At 35.9% G+C, this 21870-nt stretch overlaps 1 protein-coding gene across 3 annotated transcripts in view; it reads right to left on the bottom strand.

Moving 5' to 3' along the window:
• mpped1 (metallophosphoesterase domain containing 1) overlaps positions 1-21870 on the bottom strand; it is a 51825-nt gene that overhangs the window by 7826 nt on the left and 22129 nt on the right. For 2 of the 3 annotated variants that reach the window (XR_001638213.1, XR_001638214.1), the window contains exons 5-6: positions 11397-11512; positions 10090-10203 (exon numbers count right to left, since the gene is read on the bottom strand). Coding sequence is in view for 1 of the 3 variants with exons in the window: in XM_016535534.1 (XP_016391020.1) it covers positions 7754-7872; positions 10090-10203; positions 11397-11512 (349 nt within the window). In the remaining 2 variants the exon portion in view is untranslated. Of the gene's footprint in view, positions 1-6257; positions 7873-10089; positions 10204-11396; positions 11513-21870 lie in introns of those variants that run through there. The other variant, XM_016535534.1, reaches the window with a different exon arrangement.

Below are 21870 nucleotides of genomic sequence, written 5' to 3'. Positions count from 1 at the left end.
GTGAACTGTGACATATTATACCCAAAAATTCTTCATACAGTGGACTACCAGTAAAACTGATAAAAATTTGGGATAAAAAATTATTCAGACACTTTGACCCGACCATGTTTAGCTTAAGTGTTTTTCTTTAATTGCTCATGTAAACTTTTTACACCACAGACTGAACAACATTAAGCATTGCTTGGTAATTGGTTGACCTAAATTGGTATTATCTAATTGTGTACTTAAATTTAACAGCTGACAACTATTCAACCTAATTCATTACATACCTTTCTATCAAAGTTATCTGACATAAAGATGAATTTGTTCTGACACAGTTTAACTCTGAGATCTCTGTCATATTTTATTACCATTTTCTAAACTACAGCGAACTGTGATAATGTGAGGTGTCTGAATAAATTTTGGTTTGACTGTATATATATATATATATATATATTCAAAATGTATATATATATGTTCAAAGCTGTCTGAGAGGACAACGATTGTGTCTTAATCTAATGAGTACATCAGTTGATAGGATCAGATCTTCTCCTTTATGATTAGAAAGCATAAACCTTAGATGAATCTTCAACAAGAGCTACCGTGTTGTTACCGTGCTCTAATTAAATGATATTGGCAATAAGTAATTATCCGTGCATATGTTTTTGAAAAATTTTCACTCACTGTATTACAAACCTTTCCATATGTTGAGAATAGATCTTTCTATAAAGTTGTGGTTGTGCTACAGGAAATGAAATGGTGAGAAACCTGGCCACTGCCTTCCAATTCTGTGATTCAGTCCATTTACCTGCATTTTAGAGAGACGGATAATGTTTTAGAAAGTAAATAATGAATGTGTAATGAAATCCTTACTTACTAGGCAGTTCAAGTTCAAGGTATTCATGGATTGTAAAATCAATGTTGGATAATGTCATACTAAATCATCATTACTATGACCTCGTCCTACGGGCATGATGTCATCGGTTTCTCTCTAACCAGAGGCATGTGATTCAGCAGTCCAGGGCACAGAATAAAATAAATCAATTATGAACAATTCATATTGTTACTTAGAGGATCAAGGACCCCGGTGCACCTGTAAAAGGATTATAGTACTTCACCGTTCAGATAAATGTTTTTGAATAGTTCAGATATATCTATTAATTATTTTCATCCAAGACTATGAGACCTTGGAGAGAAAGCCAAATAACTGTCTCCCATCTTTTACATACATTGTCAAATCTCTCAATAGCATTATAAAGAGACAGTGAGTCAGTGGAAAAAAACGTTTGAAGAGAGGAATGAATGCTGCTGACTGACTTTTACTCATCTTCTAGATCACTTTGTTCTTGCTAGACTGCAAAAAATGTCTGTTTGAAGTTGAAAAATGTTTAAAGATGCTGTTTGTAATTTTTTGACTCTGGTGCATAAAATATAAAAATACCATAATATGTTTGCAGATATTTAGGAAACATGTTTCTCTGAAAAACAATGCTACAGCCAGTTATTCTAGTGTGAAATGTGTTCCATGTCGGAATGTCTGTTTTTGTTTTGGTCTGTGTGATTTCACCCACTGCCAGTGTACCCAATAGTATTTTGACACACCTGGTTGCCAGCTGGTGGAAAACACAGCGAATTGCAGCCATGGAAGCCAGCAAACGAACTGGGTTAGAGATCATAGATTCTACCCAAACTAAAATGCCTCTGCATTAATCCAAAAATCTCTATGACCAGAGACATATTAGACCACGGATACATCAACTCAGTAGCTTACAGTGTAAGGCTTGTTGCCTTCCATTGTCAAATGCAATTGTTCCTCTTGCGTGTGCTAATCTGGCAACCCACTTGATCAATTGAGCAAAATTTTGAACTTGGACTGCAGTACCCATCGCCAGCTGTCGATATTATATACCAATCAATCAAATTTTTTAAGTTTAATGTGTTACTTGCCATTTCTTTGTAATTATTTATGAAATTTACTAGTAATTTCTGAGTGAAAATTGTTTCAACAATTTTTCTTTTTCTTTTGAGACTAGATCAGCAAAAACTCAGTACAGGGTGCAGTGTAATCAAGCAAAAATTATACATTCATCTATCTATCTTCATTATTCTCTGTTTTGTGTCATTGTGCCCACCTAATTTAATGAAGAAAATGTAATTCTAAAAATATGTAATGCCATAGACACAAACAGAGGCCCTGATACGGGTAACATCCAACATCAAGAGGTGAAGAGATGGCTTCGGTAAAGGACACTTTGGACATCATCAAAACAGCATTAGTATAATGGTGTTTCTTGTCTGTTGATAATGGTGCAAATGTCCTGTATGTTGGTAAGAAAAGAGAGCGGGCACCAGATTGGGTAAGAACTCAGCAGGGACCTCCCACCCTGAGGCTCTATTCTGACACTTTCCTGATGACAGAATTGGGAGTTTTCGTCATTTTTGGCATGGAGAAAGAACCATCGCAGAACAAAAGAGTGAGGGGGTGTGCTGGTTTTGCGTGACTCCCCACGGAGTAAGTCCTTGACGCCCTAAGTCATGCTAAAAGTGGGAGGGAGAGGCTAAACCTGGCAACCCAAGCTAAATTTGGCATCTTAACATTTCTTAGCCTATTTGTGCTGCATTGTTCTGCATTATGACCAAATGACTAAACGTTGTTGTAAGTTACAAAAGATAAATAAGACTTATTTATTCCAAGAGTTAGCCATTTGTATTCTGCACACAATAAAATGGCTACTATTGTTCTTCGTCCATATCAATGCCCCCTGAGGTGCTTGTGGTGATGATGTTTCATATGTTAATGAAGCCAGCCAGGACAATGCATCTTGACCTTGCAAATAATAAATCAACTTCATTTCTTATAGTTCTTCATGTAGTTTAAATTTAAAAAGAAAAAGAAAGAAGAAAATACACTAACGTTCAAAGTTTAGGGTCAGCAATGTTATTTTTTTAAAGTCTGTGAAAACAACAATGTTGTGAAATAATATTACAATTTAAATAATTGTTTTCTAATATATTTTAAAATGTAATTTATCCTGTGATGGTTAGGCTCCAATATGCCGATTCGGTGCTCAAGGACAATTTCTCAATATTATCAGTTGAAAACAGTTATGCTGCTTAAAATGTTTGTGTAAATGGTGATAATTTTGTTTTTTAGGATTCTTTGATGAATAGAAAGTTCAAAAGAACTAGATGTTTGTTAAATATAATTTTTTTTTTAATAATATAAATGTCTTCACTGCTACTTTTGATCAATTTCATGCATCCTTGCTGAATGAATGTATTGCATTCTTTCAAAAAAAAAAATCATGAAGCTCAATGAAGCTTAAAGTTATGGTCAGATTTATATAGATAAAAATATTAGAAGCATGTTCAGAGATTTTTTTAATGCAATCCAGCTGAGATCAAAGAACAGTGTTATCTCTCTAATTTTGGAAAGAGTGTGATTCAAGTGTAATGAAACTAAGGGAATCCAAAACATCAGAAAGGTGCTGCATACTTCATAGTGCATTACATTTATGACCCAGCGCTGGATTTAAATATTACATATACACATATGAATATTCATTACACAACGGATAGTCTCCTACAGTCTTACTTCAAGGGAAGACTGCTTTGTTTGAAACAATATGTAGATAAATATGGTTGATTAAGAAGTATACAGTCTAAAAATTTACACATAACTTGTCCATGAATATTAGATTCATATTTATTTTAATGTAAAATAATAAAGAAAATATTTTAGGCACTGTAACCTCTAAGTTTTTCAGTATTTTTAAATACTAGTTTTAAATATTTAATATGTAATTCAATATTTAAATAAAGGTTTTTAATGTTTTTCACCATTGCAAGTTCATTTAAATAGTGCTGCGGTGTGAATGTGATAAAAACATTTTTTATTTAAATGATTAATATTTTACGATTATTTTATATAGAGCATAGCATGTTACACTTTAGGACCTCCCAAAAGTGGACATCGACCATATGCAATAAAAAGTACATAAACACCCCTATAAAGCAGTATATTCTCCTGCATCTACTTAACTGTAATAAATAAAAATTATTCAGGTCTAAAAGACATTTTTCCCGGAGGACATTTTTTAGTCATTAAGGATGACACCGTAGCAAATAACAGCATTCATTTTCCAAATTTGAAAAGGTTTCTTTTTAGAATAAGTCAACCAAGTTCTGCTTCAGGATACGAGTAATTCAAAGACGATGAAAATTAAACATCTTTGTCACAACAAACATTGTTCATAAATAAGCAGCATATGACAGTAATCAGCATGCATTGTTGCGGCTAATTGCTTTGTGTTTTCTTTTTTCCAGCGGCAGTTGCATACGCATTTGTTCCACCCGTATTCCTTCGACTGGCATCAAGTATTTTCAGCGCGAGGCAGACGGCACGCCCCGGGATGTTTAACAGCGCTAAAATGCACTACACCAGGCCTTTTGTTCAGCTTTAAGAGCCTGAAACGGCTGACAAGAACATGTCGAAGATGTATTTGCGAGTTTATAAGAGACACAGAGAGAGAGAGACAGACAGTAGAGGACATTGTTGTGTAAAGCACACAAGTCGACAGAGAGACAGATGTTGATGGTGTGTACTAAAGAGGATGCAGTGGATGGCACACGAGTAGATGTAAAGAGGGGGAAAAAAGATCTAAGAAATTGGAGGTGGGCGCGTAAGGAGAGTAATAGGGAACATGTAGGTAAAAAGTGGCAAGAGACGGGAAGGATAACAGAGAACAGAATCTTTAATGGCATAGTAAAAGCCAGCCTGGAATAAATTACCTTCCATCCCGCAGGATTACTCGTGTAATTATTTGAATGAGGGGTTTCATTAGGATGTGCAGAGGTGTGGAAGAAGGAAGGCCGAAGTGATACAAGACTGAGGACAATTTTTGCCTACATAAATTAAGTTTTAGCCACGTGCAGATAATTGATATGAAATTCCGAGTCCTTTGATTAGGACTAAAAAGTGAGAGTGTAATAATGTGGAATCGACTAATCTCAAACGAAGATAGAGTAAAAAAATACAGAAGCGAAAGGGAGATTGAAGAAGAATGAGGGTATACCCTAGTGATGGGGATAAGTTTTAATTTAAGAGGTTGATGGAGTTTAAATTTCATTTGTGTGAATGATCTGCAGAAACTGCAGAAAAAAGTGTGCACGTCCACCCAGTTAGTTACAGATGAAGGACACAATCCAGAAAACTGAAAATGACTCTTATATTTACATTAATGCTCTAAATTGAACACTGCAAACAGCAATGTGTTAAGCTCTAGATCATCATCAGGAAAACCCTATTTATATAGCAAGAGGCAATGACATCATGTTCAGGAAGTCACATGATGTCATATTTTCATCTTTTGCATACGCAGTACAATCCCTAGTTTGTGTTTGCACAATATATCGGTAAACAGCTGATATTAGAGGTTTTTTAATTTATGAGTATCGGTCAATATTGGACATATCATTGTGGAGGGTCCTTTCTCATATTTTGACATTTTTATTATGCGAGTGTCAGATGTTGTCAAAAGTAAGTTATTCTTTACAAGCTCTAATTTAATAAGACTCTTTAGCAAATCTTAAGTGATATGTTTTTTCATAATCTATAGAACAAATATGTGATGCTAAAATAAATAACAGGTTTTTCTTTTAAGTGTTTTAAATCTATATAAATAAAAGTATCTAAATACAAAATATTACTGAATTTCAATATCAGCCATTTATAAGTTATTGGCCATGACAAGAAAATTATTATCGGCTTACTGATAATTACCAAAAATTATCAGTAAAAAAAAAAAAATTAATATCAGTGTATTCCTAATATTCTCAGAATATATAAAATAATGTGGATTTTTACTGGTATAAAATAATACTGCTGTTGTAAAATAACCCCATTTCCTATATTTATGTTTATAAATCATGTAACTTCCTTTAGGCAGAAAATCTGATGATGTCATTACCTGTCCATATCAGTTTCTTTCACATTGAAACGCTGAAGTTGTTCAATGCAATTTTGGAGCATTAATATTAGTGTGTTGTGACATTTACTCTTTTTTTTTTCTCCTGTAAATTTTCTTCGCCAGAACAAAAAGCAGCAGTTTTGTAAGAGAATTCACCTCTGCTAGAATTTATTCAACACCATAACTCTTTAGATGGCATAAAATGAAGTGACGAAAAACAAAAGTATCTCCCAAATTGTATCTTTATCATTGAAATTTCACAACACAACGAATTAACAACGCACAGAATCTGTTTGGAAATTCAGAACAGCATGCTGGGAAAAAAATTACTGAAACACAGCAGTAAACCTGACGACAACGTCTTCAAAGAAAAGGCCTCATACGGGCACGAATGAATGAAGAAAGAAAAAAAGAGGAAAGCCACAAGAGAGTGCGAAGCACCTCTGACCGAATGCAAACAAGTGTACAAACAGCAAGAAAAACCCTTAAAAAATAAAGAAAGAAAGATGAGACAGAAATCCGTCTCCCAGACATCAGCTCATCCTTCCTCGTTGGCGTTTCCAATATTTTTCTTTTTATCTCTTCGATCTCTCAGTGCTCTGATTCGTTCTTTTCCTCAGGCTATGAAAGAGGAGCAATTGATTGCGTTCGTACACACAGGAGCCCACAGATGCATGCACACACACGCAGAGTGATAATTTGTTCGATTTGTTCATTTTTATTCATCCATTTATATGGAGGAGATGAAAACCCTCTGCACATCTAACAGAACCGTCATATTAGGCCTAATGCCACACACAGTTAAAGCTGAAGAGCTGTAAAACACATGGGAATAAATTATCGCCAGGAGGAATGTTAATAAATTATAGTGGGGAGCATGTGGATCAAAGTGCAACATATTCTTGTTATGCAAAAGTGCACTTTGCGTTCATGGTAAGTCTTTGATATTCGGAGGAGGGACGTTAACGGCGGTGCTTTAGAAGAACTTTTAAATATTTGACCTTAAACAAACACTTCAAACTACTGTAAAGTCCACACTGCTTTAGTAAAGGACCGTTTGCTTGAAAACACACTCACAGTTTTACACGTTTACAGTAAATCGAACAATAAAGAAGACATAAAAATGTGGAGAACACTGGAAAATATTTTTTGTTTCTTTTTCACCATCAATATTTTAAATGTTACATCCCTGTTTAGGGCCATTTCATCTCCCAGTGAAGCCCAACATGGCCCCAAGGTCAAAAGAGGAACATATAACAACAGAGCAGATAGGAAAAAGTAGGATGAGAGACTGAGACCCAGAGAAAGAGAGAGAGAGAAAGATAGCAATGGTAAAGACCCTGAACAAACTTGTTTGCACCATAGCGCAGTGTTTCCTCTGGGCGCATCCTGTAACTTTCAAGAGTGGATCCAGAGCAACAGAAAAAAAATTTTTCCAAGTCAGATGTCTATTGAGGCTACAAGGTTACAAAGTTCCTTAAATAAGTGCCAGCCAATGAGAAGAAAGCTTGGCTTTCCATCATCTCGAGCACTGATTGGCTTCCATGACTTTAAGTACACGCGATTGTCACGCCGATTCAAGTGCAACGCAAGAGTCAAATTCAGATAGCAGTTCAAACGTCCGTGTCAGAGAGGCAAAACGCCACTGTTTTGTGTCTGAGAGTGTCACACGTCACAAAAATGGATGGAAATATCCTTGGGAGTATCCAAATTAGCATGTCTCGTCCGCTCTATATACACTACGCAGCATCCGTACACGCTCAAAAAGGGACCCTGATTGAAAGAAGGGGGCAGTCCCAGTTCAATCATGAGCTCCTGGGATTGGGCAAGTCGAAAACGATGGGCGGGTTCATAGGCTGGAAGTTCACCGTGCATGCCGAGGCATTAACAAACGTGGTGGTTCCATCGGTCATCATACCGTAACCTAGCTCACACAAACACAAAGTTATTACGACTTGTTAAGTTGAAAAACGTCATGCACGTGATGTTTTCGTGAAAATACGTTGACATGCTTTGAAAAGGTGAACACGATATAAAATATTAAAGGAATATTTCACCCCAACATGAAAATTTCTCAGGCCTTTCAAGTAGATGAGTTTGTTGGATTTGGAGAACTTCAGCATTATATCACTTGCTCATTAGTGAATCTTCTTCAGTGAATGGGTGCCGTCAGAATGACGGTTCAAACAGCTGATAAAAACATCACAATAATCCACAAGAAATCCACACGAATCCAGTCCATCAATGAATCAATTAATGCCTTGTGAATGCCTTAACTTTCAACTGTCACTTCTGGCCAAAATCCATAATAATGCTTCCTCCAGTGAAAAAGTCAAACGTAATAAACACTTTTCTCTCACTTCCGTTATCTGTCATATGCGGAAGCCGTTCCGGCGGATGACGCAGCACGTATGCGCAGCGCGCGCACCTCTGAGATATGCTAGTCTTACGAGTTTGTTTATTTCTTCAGTGAATGGGTGCCGTCAGAATGACGGTTCAAACAGCTGATAAAAACATCACAATAATCCACAAGAAATCCACACGAATCCAGTCCATCAATGAATCAATTAATGCCTTGTGAATGCCTTAACTTTCAACTGTCACTTCTGGCCAAAATCCATAATAATGCTTCCTCCAGTGAAAAAGTCCATCCCTTGTTGTCCTCTGACATCAAAATCCACAGACATATTCGTTTAAAACTCTTATGCATTCTATTTGCATGTTATTGTAAACGGTGCTTGATCTGTGCATATTTCTCTCCTGATTCAGACAAGACATCGTTTTCACTGGACAAAGTGTCATTAGGGTATACGGACTAGCATTTTGGCCAGAAGTGATGGTTTGAAGTGAAAACACGAGCTTTATTTGACGACTTGTGGACTGTTCAACTGCAACACCCGCTGACTGCAATGATAGAGCTTGGAATAGCCAGGACAATTTCTAATATAACTCCGACTGGATTCGTCTGAAAGAAGAAAGTCATATACACCTAGGATGCTTCGAGGGTGAGTAAAACACAAGCTAATTTTCATTTTTGGGTGAACTAACCCTTTAATGATGGATTTACAAACACATAGCTTTTCACTTCACAAGCTGTTAATTGATGGTCTGGATTCGTATGGATTAATTGTAGATTCAGAGGATCCTTTGGTGAGCAAGTGATGTAATGTTAAATTTCTCTAAATCTCTTCTGATGAAGAAACAAACTCACATTTTGGATGGCTTGAGAGTGAGTAAACTTTCAGCAAATTTTCATTTTCAACTATTCCTTTAATAAGGTCAAAAACAAGGTTTAAAGTGTTAAAAGCTAAATGGTAAGTACAAATAATCATGCAGTGTGAATGAGGGATGAATACTTTTAAGATTTTATCTACTACGAAATTGCAAACTGCAAAAATGACATAACAGCAAGCAAACGGCTGCCATTTGTGCTATGTGTGGACTGTGGAGATGTTTTTGCACATTTCTGTGCAATAACATAAACATGGCACAGAGTCAAACTAGGGCTGCACGATAAATCGCATGCGATATTTAACGCGCATCTTATCAGCAAAGCCGGTTCTGTAATCAGCGGTAAATCTCCATCATGTGCGTGCTTTCACATTGAGCAGCATTAACTACACAGAGCCGTTGTTCACTGACGAGCTGCGCAAAACCACGTTCGATTTCGCGCGATGTTTTGCGCAGCTCGTCAGTGAACAACGGCTCTGTGTAGTTAATGCTGCTCAATGTGAAAGCACGCACGTGATGGAGATTTACCGCTGATTACAGAAGCGGCTTTACTGATAAGATGCGTGTTAAATATCGCATGCGATTTATCGTGCAGCCCTAAGTCAAACACAGACATGCAAAGCACAAAACACAAGCTTGCACATATGTAAAATGCAATCAAACCACCGACTAAGATGAGAATCCTTTATTAAAAGCATTTTGTGTGTGTGTGCTAAATAAACTGTGAATATGAATGTGATCTAGTTTTTGCTATAGAGCTGTCAGAAGGCAAAGCAGCATGGGACAGACTCTGCCCTGCTAAGCCCAAAACAGGCAGATTAACGTGGCAGCATGAACAAATATGTTTGAGATCACAGGGCTGTGTGCATTTCATGCATGTGATTCATAGACAATCATTTCATGTAATTACCTTCATGAATGTGTCCAAATACATGTAGTTTGGGCTGAACTCTCCTCTGGACAGTGTTCAATAGCTCCATACAGCCAACACGCTGCATCTTCCTGGGCACCCAGTCCAAAAAACCTACAAAAAATAGTATAATGACTAATATTAACATCACAAGGCAAAGAAAAAGATGTAGAATATGCCGAAATATATGATGTTAGAACAGACAGTTTGGTTAATTTATGCTTTTAGAGTTACAAACTGAACAAATGCCAGACGTACCAAGCTAGGGAAGAGATTTATAATAAATTTAAAGACTGTAGTTCTGATTCCACATAGTGTTTCATATTCTGAACTATGTTTTAGTAATTTTAATAAAGAAATAATGGATTTTTTTTTTACAAAGTCACCATAACACAACATCTTGCATATCCAAGGTGCTAATTTGAGAACCCAAGGAGGGTGAAGTCTTGACTCACTGAATGTTAATTAGATGATCTGACTGGAAGCTCTAGGAAGGTTACCAAGCAACTTATGCATGAACTAATTAATATTCATGAGCCAAGCCTTAGCCATAGTAGGATTAGTAATTCACATCCTGGATTTTGATTTTTCTTTCACAATTAATTGCGTTTACAAATCCAGAAGTTTGGGTCCAGATTTCAAATCAGTTCTTGATTTTCAAACCTACATTAAGTATAGAGCAAGTACAATGATTTCAAGGCCTCAGTAAAGTGCTGTTTACATAGGACATGTTCTTGCATCTATCTGCACTGTATTTTAATTTTTTTTTTTAATATGCATATGAAAATTGACTTGTTTAGAGACTTACTCTTATATATGAACTAACTTAATCCAAAATGATCATTACGTTGATTTTACAATTGTAGTCTGATGTCAACACATACATAATGCACAGACTCGCTGTGAATCTTCAGAGACATCATTTGGGGCTAATTTGCAACACTATGATAAACACCCACATTTGCACAAATGTATAGTGAGATGTCTTTACCATGAGAATTACACATTGTCACAATCTCAAAGCCCAAAAGCTTAGTGTTTTAAACCGCAGCTGTCTTTATGCACAAACTTCCGTTCTCGGTACATATGACTGTGTGTGTGTGAAGGTTTTATTATGTGCGAAGGGATTTGCTGCACTGCGAACAGCGTCTCAGTGTTGCATGCTTTAGCAGCCTGCTGTAGCAACTCCATCTGCCAAAGCCTCAGAGCAAAAGAGTGTGCGTGTGCGAGGATGAAGACAACATAATGGGGAATAACCATTACCGCATGCTTTGTGTGTGTGTGTGTGTGTGTGATTTAGGTCTCACCCAGAGGAGGGCAGTGTGTGAGAAGAATATCCGTGGAATCTGGGATCTGATTCCACTTGTCCAGCAGTGCTTGTCCTCGTGGTAGATTAAAACCCCAGCCGTAGTACCATGGCTGCCTGAAAAAATACATAAAGGAGGAAAAAACACAGTTAAGGCCTACTGATGTGACCGTGAACATTACTGCCAATATCTTCCCCTGTGCTTCACTGATCTTTTACCGGCTGCCTGAAAAAATACATAAAGGAGGAAAAAACACAGTTAAGGCCTACTGATGTGACCGTGAACATTACTGCCAATATCTTCCCCTGTGCTTCACTGATCTTTTACCCAGACTGCTCTACCGCTGATGAAAACAAGATGACATTTCCATTAGAATCTGTATATGGAGTATCTGTGAGAGATCTTGGGTCTATGACGATAAAATCCCCAAATCACAAATAGCAATCGCTTTGATCTGACATCTTTCTCATATCTTTTATAAAAAAAAAGTTTAAATAGGAATTAAAAAGTCATAGGTTTAAGGACGGCTTAAATTGTGTCCTCATCTTTTTCGTTCCCCACCTCCCATCATTTACTGTCATCCTTCTACCATGACTGTCCAAAAAAGCAGGGGCGTAGAGATAATTTGAAAAGCTTGGCTCATGAATATTAATCAGGTGATGTAACGTTTGCCCAGTAGTCCAAACTGAGCGTAAAGGCTGGTAAGTGGGCGCAACACATAGGAGGATTACCATTTGTGCATTTGTTCAATCCACGGCACATGGAATCGATTGGCAGAGATTTCTACTTGGTCTTACCGTCATATAAACAAAACAAAGAAAACTATTAAAATGAATTGTTGTTTTTTATTTTATTAATTTAGTTGATCAATTATTAAAAACATCATAAAATATTACAAATGGTAATATCAAATTCATTAAAATAAATATTGTAGAGTAAATAAATATTATTATTATTATTATATAATTCAAACCATAAAGTTTATATAATGATATTATTATATAATAAATATTAATATATTTTATTTTGTTATATTAGTAACACTTTAGATTAGGGAACACTATTCACTATTAACTAGTTGCTTTTTAGTATGCATATTACTAACATATTGACTCAGACTGTTTATTAGTACTTATAAAGCACATATTAATGAAAGACCATATTTTAGATCCCTTAACCCTACCCAATACCTAAACATAACTACTATAACAACTACCTTACTTACTATCAATAAGCAGCAAATAGTAGTTCATTGAGGGAAAACTCTTACTTAATAGTGAATATGTGTTTCATCTAAAGTGTAACTTTATATTTTATCACATTTTTATTAAATATATATAGGGAAGGCGGATAGAAAAAGAGAAACGGAGGAGGAACAGAAAAACAAGAAGAAAGGGAAAGAAACAGGTAGAGACAGACAGTATGTAAGGATAGAGAGGGGGTTGATGGTTTTGCCTATGCCCCATCACTTTGATTGCAGATGCACCAAGCTTGAATGACGGTATAGAAATTAACATGTCACTAACAATCTGTCCCCAGATCCATCTTCCTCTGCTGTGGCGGATTTGCACATTTATGTGTGCGAGTATGTTGAAAGACTCTGAGTGAGTGTGTGTGTGAGTGTGTGTGTGCGTGTGTCAGTTTACACATGAAGGTTCCCTTGCCTCTACGTGGATTTTGTAATTTATAGAGAGCAGTCACTTGAAATGTCTACTTTTATAGCTGGCTGACGCATCAGTGTCCTGCAAACACACACACACACAGAGTCTTTGAGGAGCGATCCAGATCGGCCCTGGGTTCCATCATCTCAAAAAGGTCAAGAGGAAAGAAGGGACTCATGGGAAAGCAAATGCTATTTTCATTTGATTTCATCTGATTATTATTCAAATCACTTCTATCATCAGAGTCTAAACATTTATGATCAAACATCTGAAGGGCCACGGACACAGTCTGATTAATTCACATCTCTAATCTTAAAACATTTAAAATGGCCTTTGCATATTGATGGTGCTATTTAAATATTAATTTTCATCTTTACACGGACATCTCAATTACACTGGATCTAGAAAGGACTCATTATTGGTGTCCCAAACAGATTTTTCTAACTGAGCAGAGAGGTTAATAAAGAAAGAAAATGAGAGAGATGGCTGTGTGTGAACACGCTGCGAAAACGGCATTAAAATGTCTTAAAAATACAAGCAATTACGTAATTCAGAAATTCTGATTTAGTTTAATGGAGATTTTATCAAGCCAGAAGATCAGACTAAGATGTGTAATTCCTTCAAATGGGACAAGGAATGACTAGTGTACTTGATGTACTAAACCATCTGTGTATTTATCAGTTCAGATGTTTTTTTATTTGTCAAGGTGAATAGAAAGCAGACAGCTGTTTGCTTTCATGCCTTTACTCCCATGATGCCACATCAGCACAAAAGTAGAAAAAATACTTTGCAAACTACATTTTTCAATTTCTGAAGCAAATGTAAAGGGTGTTTGCTCACGCAAAACTCATCACCACATTGCTAAGGTGCTGTCTATAGTGTATCGTGTTGCCAATACAAAAAGAGCATTTTATTCTTTTTGTAATCATCCATCTTGTTTTAGCAGAAACCAATAATAAATATTAAAATGCAAACCTAACTGGATAGTTGGACTAGAAATGCCATGTTGTTAATGTCTGTTGGTCACCACTGGCTTTAAAATAGTATATTTAAAGTAGTGGTAAAGAATGTTTTGGGTTGAATCAGTGAGTGCATGCAAAACCTCTCTTGGCCAAATGATATCGGTGCAGTTTTGCCATAAATCTTTAAACGTATGGCTGGGGGAAAGGCTGTGGGGCGGCTGTGCTTCAATATTTCATCCCATTGGTTAACTTCAAGGATTTTAAAGGAAAAGAAGATGGGAGTTATAAGAAAATCTTGATTTTTAAAAAAAAAGAAAGCATTAATGATTCACAGCAATGTGAAATCTAAATCAATTCATGCTGCTGGTAAGGTGGTGCACTTTGTGTGGAAAGATAAAATGTGTATGAAAACTGGACAGAAATAAGCAAAGAACATGGAGTAGAAATATGAAAAATGTCACTGACGGATCTGTAAAGTTTGTGCTAACAGACCTGCTTACATCAAGCGCATACACTCGCACTCTATTTCAAACCTTCTTACAGCTGCCTTCTAATGCGACATCCTGACTGTCATGGATTTGAAACACTCTACTGTGTTCTCACAATCTAATTTTCATTTTTCCATGGCTTTTCAGGCTTCCTGAAAATATTTTCATAGCGATTTTAAAGATGCATTCTAATGAAGAAATACTTCTGAACTGAACATAACTAGAAAAAAATTACATTGACAATATAATTCCCACAACTTTTCCATGACCTTTTAAGATTTTATTAATTTTCATGATTTTTTCAAGCCTGAGAAATACTTTTGAAAGGTTTTCCAGGACTGTGGGAACTGTGTTTCTCTGCAGGAAGTAAGTCCGCAAAAGACTAAACGCACTACTGATTTCAATAGAGTTAGCTGTTGGCATGTTGCTAAGTTAATACAATTATTAAATAAAATAATTTTTTTTAAAATAATAAAAATAGTCTATTTTTATCAATACTTTTCAAAGCTGACAGAAATATGTTTTTAGTAATCAACAGTTCCCTTACTGCATCCACGTAGCTTGTTGCAGGCGACGTCCACATTAATCCAGATATATTTAAAAAATATTGTTTTCATTTCAAAATGTCAATACTAGTGCATTTAAGTTTTTAAGCGTTTTAAGTACGTTTTCCAAAAGTTGCTCATCCAGGCATAATATTCCATCACATCAACACAAGTACAAGCATAAATATATATGGGTACAATATGCATCACATGACTAAACATGTCATCGTTTTCAAATACCTCCATTTTTCATAGTCTATACTGAAAAACAAATTTACCCACTTGGGAAAGCGTCTTCAAAAATCTATCACTGGACAAAAACGCCATCTCAGTGTGGATGAAAGGCCAAAACAGAGGGAAAAATTTTATTTTTAATTATAGACTGATTAATGTGGACATACATATAGCTGCAATGCATCCTAGGACTGAGGTATATCTTACTAGATGGCTTAATTAAAGGGATACTTCACCCAAAAATTAAAATTCTGTCATCATTTACTCACCCTCAAGTTGTTTTTCTTCTGTTGAATAAAAAATAAGTCAATGGGGACTAGTTTGGTTATCAACATTCTTCAAAACATCATCTTTTATGTTCCGCAGAAGAAATTCATAGGAATTCAAGTTTGGAACAACTTGAGAACTAGTATATGATGACAGAATTTTCATTTTTCGGTGAACTATCCCCTTAAGTTGCCTTAAAATGCTGCCTTCATAGGCAGCTCACTAGATTTTGGAACATTGCAATGCATACATATACACAAACACACAAGCTAACTTGTTCAACATCCTCACCTGTGGCTGCTGTAATTACAGATGTTGGTGGTATCCTGACCCTAATTACAGAGGAGGTGTACACATTGTTCTGTGTGTGTGCGTATTTAAGATAGTGTGTGTGCATGGCACAGTAGCAGGAATGCAAGTGAATAATTAGTAATGTGACGTTTCTGACACTGACCTAGATGTGTGTATGGAGAAGAGGAGGTTGGGAATCTACAGGGATAAGCCGTTACATCTCTGAAGAGTTAAGAGGCAATATCAGACAGCCTTTACCATGCACACACACATAACCTCATTAAGAGAGCCTGTTTCAATTAATAGCTTGCGGGTCACAACAGTCCACTGAGATTTACCGGCACATAAGAAGTGCTGTCAACATCACACAAGTGCTCACTTACACACTTGTACTATGAATGAACTATAATAAAACTTTTCCTGGCATGAAAACATGCTATTTCTGAATGAAATGGCTTGTTAAAGAAGAAAAAGTAAATAAAAAGAATTCATTTTCATTTTATTCAATTCATTTTATTATTTTATTTTATCACAGAAAATAAAAAAAGAAGTATAAATTAAATGTAGGTCAGTTGTTGACTTAAATTAAAATAATATAATATAAAATAAAATAATAATATCTCAAATGATTGTATCATGGATAATCGAAAATACATGAGTCAATAAAATTATATAATATATATGCATGTATGAACGGTGAATTTTAAATTTCATGCCGACTTTAAAGATTTAACTTTAACAAAAGGGTTAAAGCACAGCACGCTGTCAACACGTATATCAAACAAAAAACACTATACAAGAAAATATGTGAAACTAGTCAACTATTCTAGTTGATCATTGTGACCCATTCCTAAGTTTTAAGCCAGTGTTGTATATTTGGCGCTGTGTGCTGTGTTTTATAGTTGTATATTTGGGCAGTGTTGCATATTCAGCACAGTGTAGCTTTGTTTTTCAGGCCGTGTTGTATATTTAGCACAGTGTGCTGTGCTGTATTGTGCTGAACTGCAGGGCCAGCTGGACTTTGATGTTTAATCTGAGAGAAGCAAGCGGTCCATTCACACGAGGCTCCAGTCCGAGCAGCACAGCAGGAGAGACACACTCCACAAAACCAGAGAAAGAGAGAGAGAGAAACCCTGGAAGGCAGAGTATATCAGTCTCTGACAATAAAGGGATTAGACCAGGCTTGAGCCGATAGGAGTGTGTGGATCTGTTTATGTTTCTGTCAGACATAGCTGCACATGCTCTGCATAACTTCAGTCCCCCACTCTGTCTAGCTCTGGGTTAAAACGTGGTAAATATGGGACATTTGGTCCCCAGCATGACTTAAGCAACACTCAGTGTGTAAAAGTGAAACTAAGACTACTGGCCACGACACACACGTTCATAAACACACATGCATCTACAGATACAAACACAGTGGAGATTCAGTAATTAAATATTATCATAGAGAATCCCCCCCCCAAAAAAAACTAAGAAATATATATCCATAAGAAAAACAATCGAGATTGGCTGTTGAATAAAATAAAATAAAATAAATAAGGTATTACCAATTAATGTGTTTTTATTTTATTATAGCGAAAAAAAAAGAAATATAGAAATCTACACATATAAGAACAAAATGTAGATCAGTTGTTGATTGGCATAGACAACAAAATAAAATAAAATTGTTCAAATGGTTGATTAGCATATAAAAAAAAAATCTATATATATTACCGCTTAATGTGTTTTTGTTTTATCATAGAAAATCAGAAACAAAGAAGTCCACACATTTAAGAAAAATAATGCAGGCTGGTTGTTGAATAGAATAAAAAAATAAAATAAAATAAACTTAAAAATAAATAAATGCATGGATGAATTCTTAACAATAAGACAGGTCACTCGCATTAGAAAATAAAGTAAATTTTAAACATCATGCCGACATTAAATATTTTAACTCAAATAAAAATAATAAATAATAATAATAAAAATAAATAAACCTAAAATAAATGATAGAATTATAGTAATATTACTGACAGTAGAGAAAGCGCAGGAGATAAGAAAAACTTGATTTGAATCGAATGAGCACCACAGCTCAATGTGTTGGAGCATGTGTGTTAACCACCAGGCCACGGTTTCTGCAGACAATTAAGCATTAATGATAGTCTTAAGTATAAATTGAGGGGTGGATAATGAATTTGGACCCTGGGTGAATGTTTCTGCAGTCCGAAAACCAGCAGTAACAAACCCATCTGTGCAAAGAGACATCTGCCCACACAGCCTGACACGTCTCTCAAACTTATACACATGCACACACACGTACTGGCCTGGGCACACAGCAGACTTCAGAACAGCTGTGTGGACTCACACTCATCAACAGGAACATTCACAGCACTGATTAACATAACGAGCCAAGAGCAGGGACACACAGAATTGTTTGATAGCTGATGCAGGGCTTTAAAGGAACGGATGGCGCAAAAACGAAAATTCTGCCATCATTTACTCGCCCTCATTTCGTTCCAAACCCGTACGACTCTCTTATAGCATGCTGAATATAAAAGGAGAATCTCTTTAGCACATTAGCATATTCAGATTTGGCGCGGCGCAATTGGCTACGAGACACGCAACGAGAACCAATGGAGTATGACATTATTCACGTCAAATCTGACACTACGTGCCAAATTTGAATAAGTGCAAATTCCCTTTGTCTCCCACGGAAGAAAGAAAGTCATACAGATTTTGAAATACATGAAGATGAGTAAATAATGACAGAATGCATGGATTGACTTTAAAGGAAAAGCCCTTTAAAGCATTCTTAAAAGCAGTTCTTAAACGTCCGTGGTTGCATGAATAAAGACTTCTGCGTCTGCAAAGCTACATTCGGTATTCCTTTTGAAAAATCAAGCTTAATAAATGCTTACTGCAAGAAAAAAAAGCCTCAATGGACAACATCTGCAGAGAAGCTCTCGTCTTGCTACTGTGTGTAGGTGTATGTGTGTCCGCAGAAGAGACGGAGATGCTCAACAATCGTGAGCAATACTAAATTAAACTTCTCGTTTATACCATGAAAGAGAAGCAAGAGGTCTCAAACTTCCTGCAATAATCCCCATGGCCCTTCACAAAGATGAAGAAGAGCAGAATAGATGAGAGACACAAAAACGAGGAGCAGAAGAGATGACAAAAATTAATCGAGTGGAAGAAAAGCAAAGAAGAATAAGAAAGTAGTTTTTCTCTTAAACACGAAAACAAAGGCTCACACTGTCTTGGTTTTGTCTGCTTAACATAAATTGTTGTTTTTTCTTTCATGACATACTGTATACCTGCACAAACACTGAAATCCTGGATTTTCTGAGTAGCTAATCTTTATTGAAATGTATTAATCTGCTCTTTGGAATACTTGATTCTGATTGGTCAGTTCCAGTATTCTTCTGTCAAATATTGTTGTAAAGTGCCACTAAACTGACCACATTCTTCCCACAAAGCTATGCTGATCTCTCACGTCTCTCGCGTCACTCTGCGATCAATATCTGCTCACATATTTTAATAAATTCAACTTAAATCAATACTTCACCAGATTTATTTATCTATTTAACAAGTAGCCATGTAATAAGTAGGATAATGTATAATTCTCAACCTTTTTTGACTCTACGAGCCCCCCAAGACAATGTTTGACTATATGACAATGTGAAGCTGATATTCTTCTGTCATAAAAATAAACAAAAAAGCCCCAAATAAATATTATGTTTTTCTGTATTTGTATATTTGATCTGTTTTTTACAGATTTTTTTTTTTTTTCAAAGCAAAAATGCATCATCACGTTCCTGAACACTTACCTTCAACATTTCAGCTTCAATTATAAGCAAGTTTCAATTAATGAGTGAGTTTGATTTATTCTAAATACTGGGGAAAAATTTATCAGAGGAAATCTGTAATATTTCACAGATGCATAGATATTGGGTATATGTTGAACGTCACACCTGACCAAACCCGGAAAACAAGTCTCATCGCATCCGCTTGTAGGAGAAAGTGTTAACAGAAAGTATTAACTAATGCTAACCCTAACCCTAATCTATGGACTTTTAAAGTAATCAGTTAAACTAGTTAGTTGTTTTTATTGTTGCCATTTTATTCAATTTTAATATCTAAATGTTAGTGACAAAAATTAATTAAACAGAATAACCTTTTTAAAACATTGCAAACATCTTTACTGAAGTTTTTGACATAACTAAAGACATACTGTACAGTATCCTAGAGCAAAACCAAAAAATCGGAATATTTGCGCAATATGCCTTTAAACTACAAAACACACGGTGTCTGGAGATACTTCACTGAACGATTACTTCTGTTTCTTCCGTCGGGTCCCTTGGCTTTGTCTCTTGTTCTTCTTCCGGGAGGATTTTAGGAGCGCTGAGAGATATGTGCGACTCAAACAGACACCATGCATGCAGCGCTAATGAGCTCCCTCTGGAAGCCCTCAAACACTCTGTCATACGTTATAATTGCGTTGGCAATACGTTCGATTGTGTGTTAGCAGTTTGTACATGGTGTCGGAGCGGACAGAGTGGAAAGAACAGGCTAGAAATGGAGAGAGTTTAAAAAAGAATGACTGAGTTAACAGGGAAATATCAAGGCTGTGTGTGTGTGTGTGTTTGAGAGAGAGAGAGAGAGAGATGAGCTGTCGCCAGAACCCTCTAGTCTGAACTGTGAGGAGCAGGTGCAGGACAGTAGCACCAGTGTGTGTGTGTGTGTGTGTGTGTGTGTGCGTAAATGAGTGTGAACGTGTGTCAATGGTCGTGAGTGTGTGTGTGCTAGAGATGAGACTGTCATATGGAGCGGCTTGGAGCGATGCAAAGCTATTGCCTTCTGGGTAATGAACACACACACACACGCAAGGTGAACTGGTCAGGTCATAGAAACTTACTCCTGCTGTGTTAATGCGCTTTGTGTTGTCTTACCAACATGGCCTTTCAGCTCAGCTGAGAGACTCAGTTTACACACTGATGCAATTTCAACTCGATTTTCTGTCTCAGCTTGCCCATCTGACATATTGGCATATTAGCTTGTTTCAATACAAATGCAATGCATTTAAAAAAAAATGTATTTATAAAAAATTGTTTCAATACAACTGCAGTGCAATGCAATGCAATGCAATACAAACACACACACACACACACACACACACAAATTGCCCTAGATATTTAGAATGTGGATAAAATTTTCCAATACAACTGCAGTGCAATGCAATGCAATGCAATACAAACACACACACACACACACACACACACACACAAATTGCCCTAGATATTTAGAATGTGGATAAAATTTTTCAATTATATTTAATCCATACATATCAAAATATTATGGATATAACAACATATAGATTTATAAAATATATTAAAATATTGTATTGTAGGTCTCTCTAGTATAGTATAGTATAGTATAGTATATAATCTCAGTTTATAAACAGTGTTTACTGAAGAAAAAAAGCATAAAATTAAAAATTCAAAAATTCAAAAAATACATTAAATAAATAAAAAATAAAAAATCTTGAAACTGGCCAATACAAAGTGACCATTTTAATTTATTAATTCATATAATTTACTTGCTAAATAAACACAAATAGACACCAAATAGTTTTGTAGAAAAAAATGCCCTCAAAAAAAGGTAAGAAAGAAAGAACTCAATTTCTGACACTGGACAATACCATTACTTTTATCAAAAAGGATTTTCTTTCTAATACAACAGCAATGCATTTAGTTTTTAAATGATGATCATAAAAAATATTTTTTTTTATAAAAGTTTTTTAGACACCCTTTTACCCCAGATAATCATATTTGTGTGAATGTGCATCTATGTAAGGGAATAAAATGTCTCCATCTCTAATTGGTGGCAAAAATACTAGCCACACAAGTTTGCCACATGGTACCGCATTTCATTCCTCCACAGCTGTGCGGAGAAAATAAATACCCAGTTCAGAATCGAGAGCAAGAGAGGTGTAATGAGCAGGAGAGGGAGTTAACATGTAGAAAGTGAGGTAGCGTAGCAGAGGA

Source organism: Sinocyclocheilus rhinocerous, unplaced genomic scaffold (genome assembly GCF_001515625.1).
Source record: "Sinocyclocheilus rhinocerous isolate Xijiao unplaced genomic scaffold, SAMN03320098_v1.1 scaffold395, whole genome shotgun sequence".
NCBI lineage: Eukaryota > Metazoa > Chordata > Actinopteri > Cypriniformes > Cyprinidae > Sinocyclocheilus > Sinocyclocheilus rhinocerous.
Note: the sequence above shows the minus strand (reverse complement) of the source record. Positions and strands in the feature narration are given on the sequence as shown.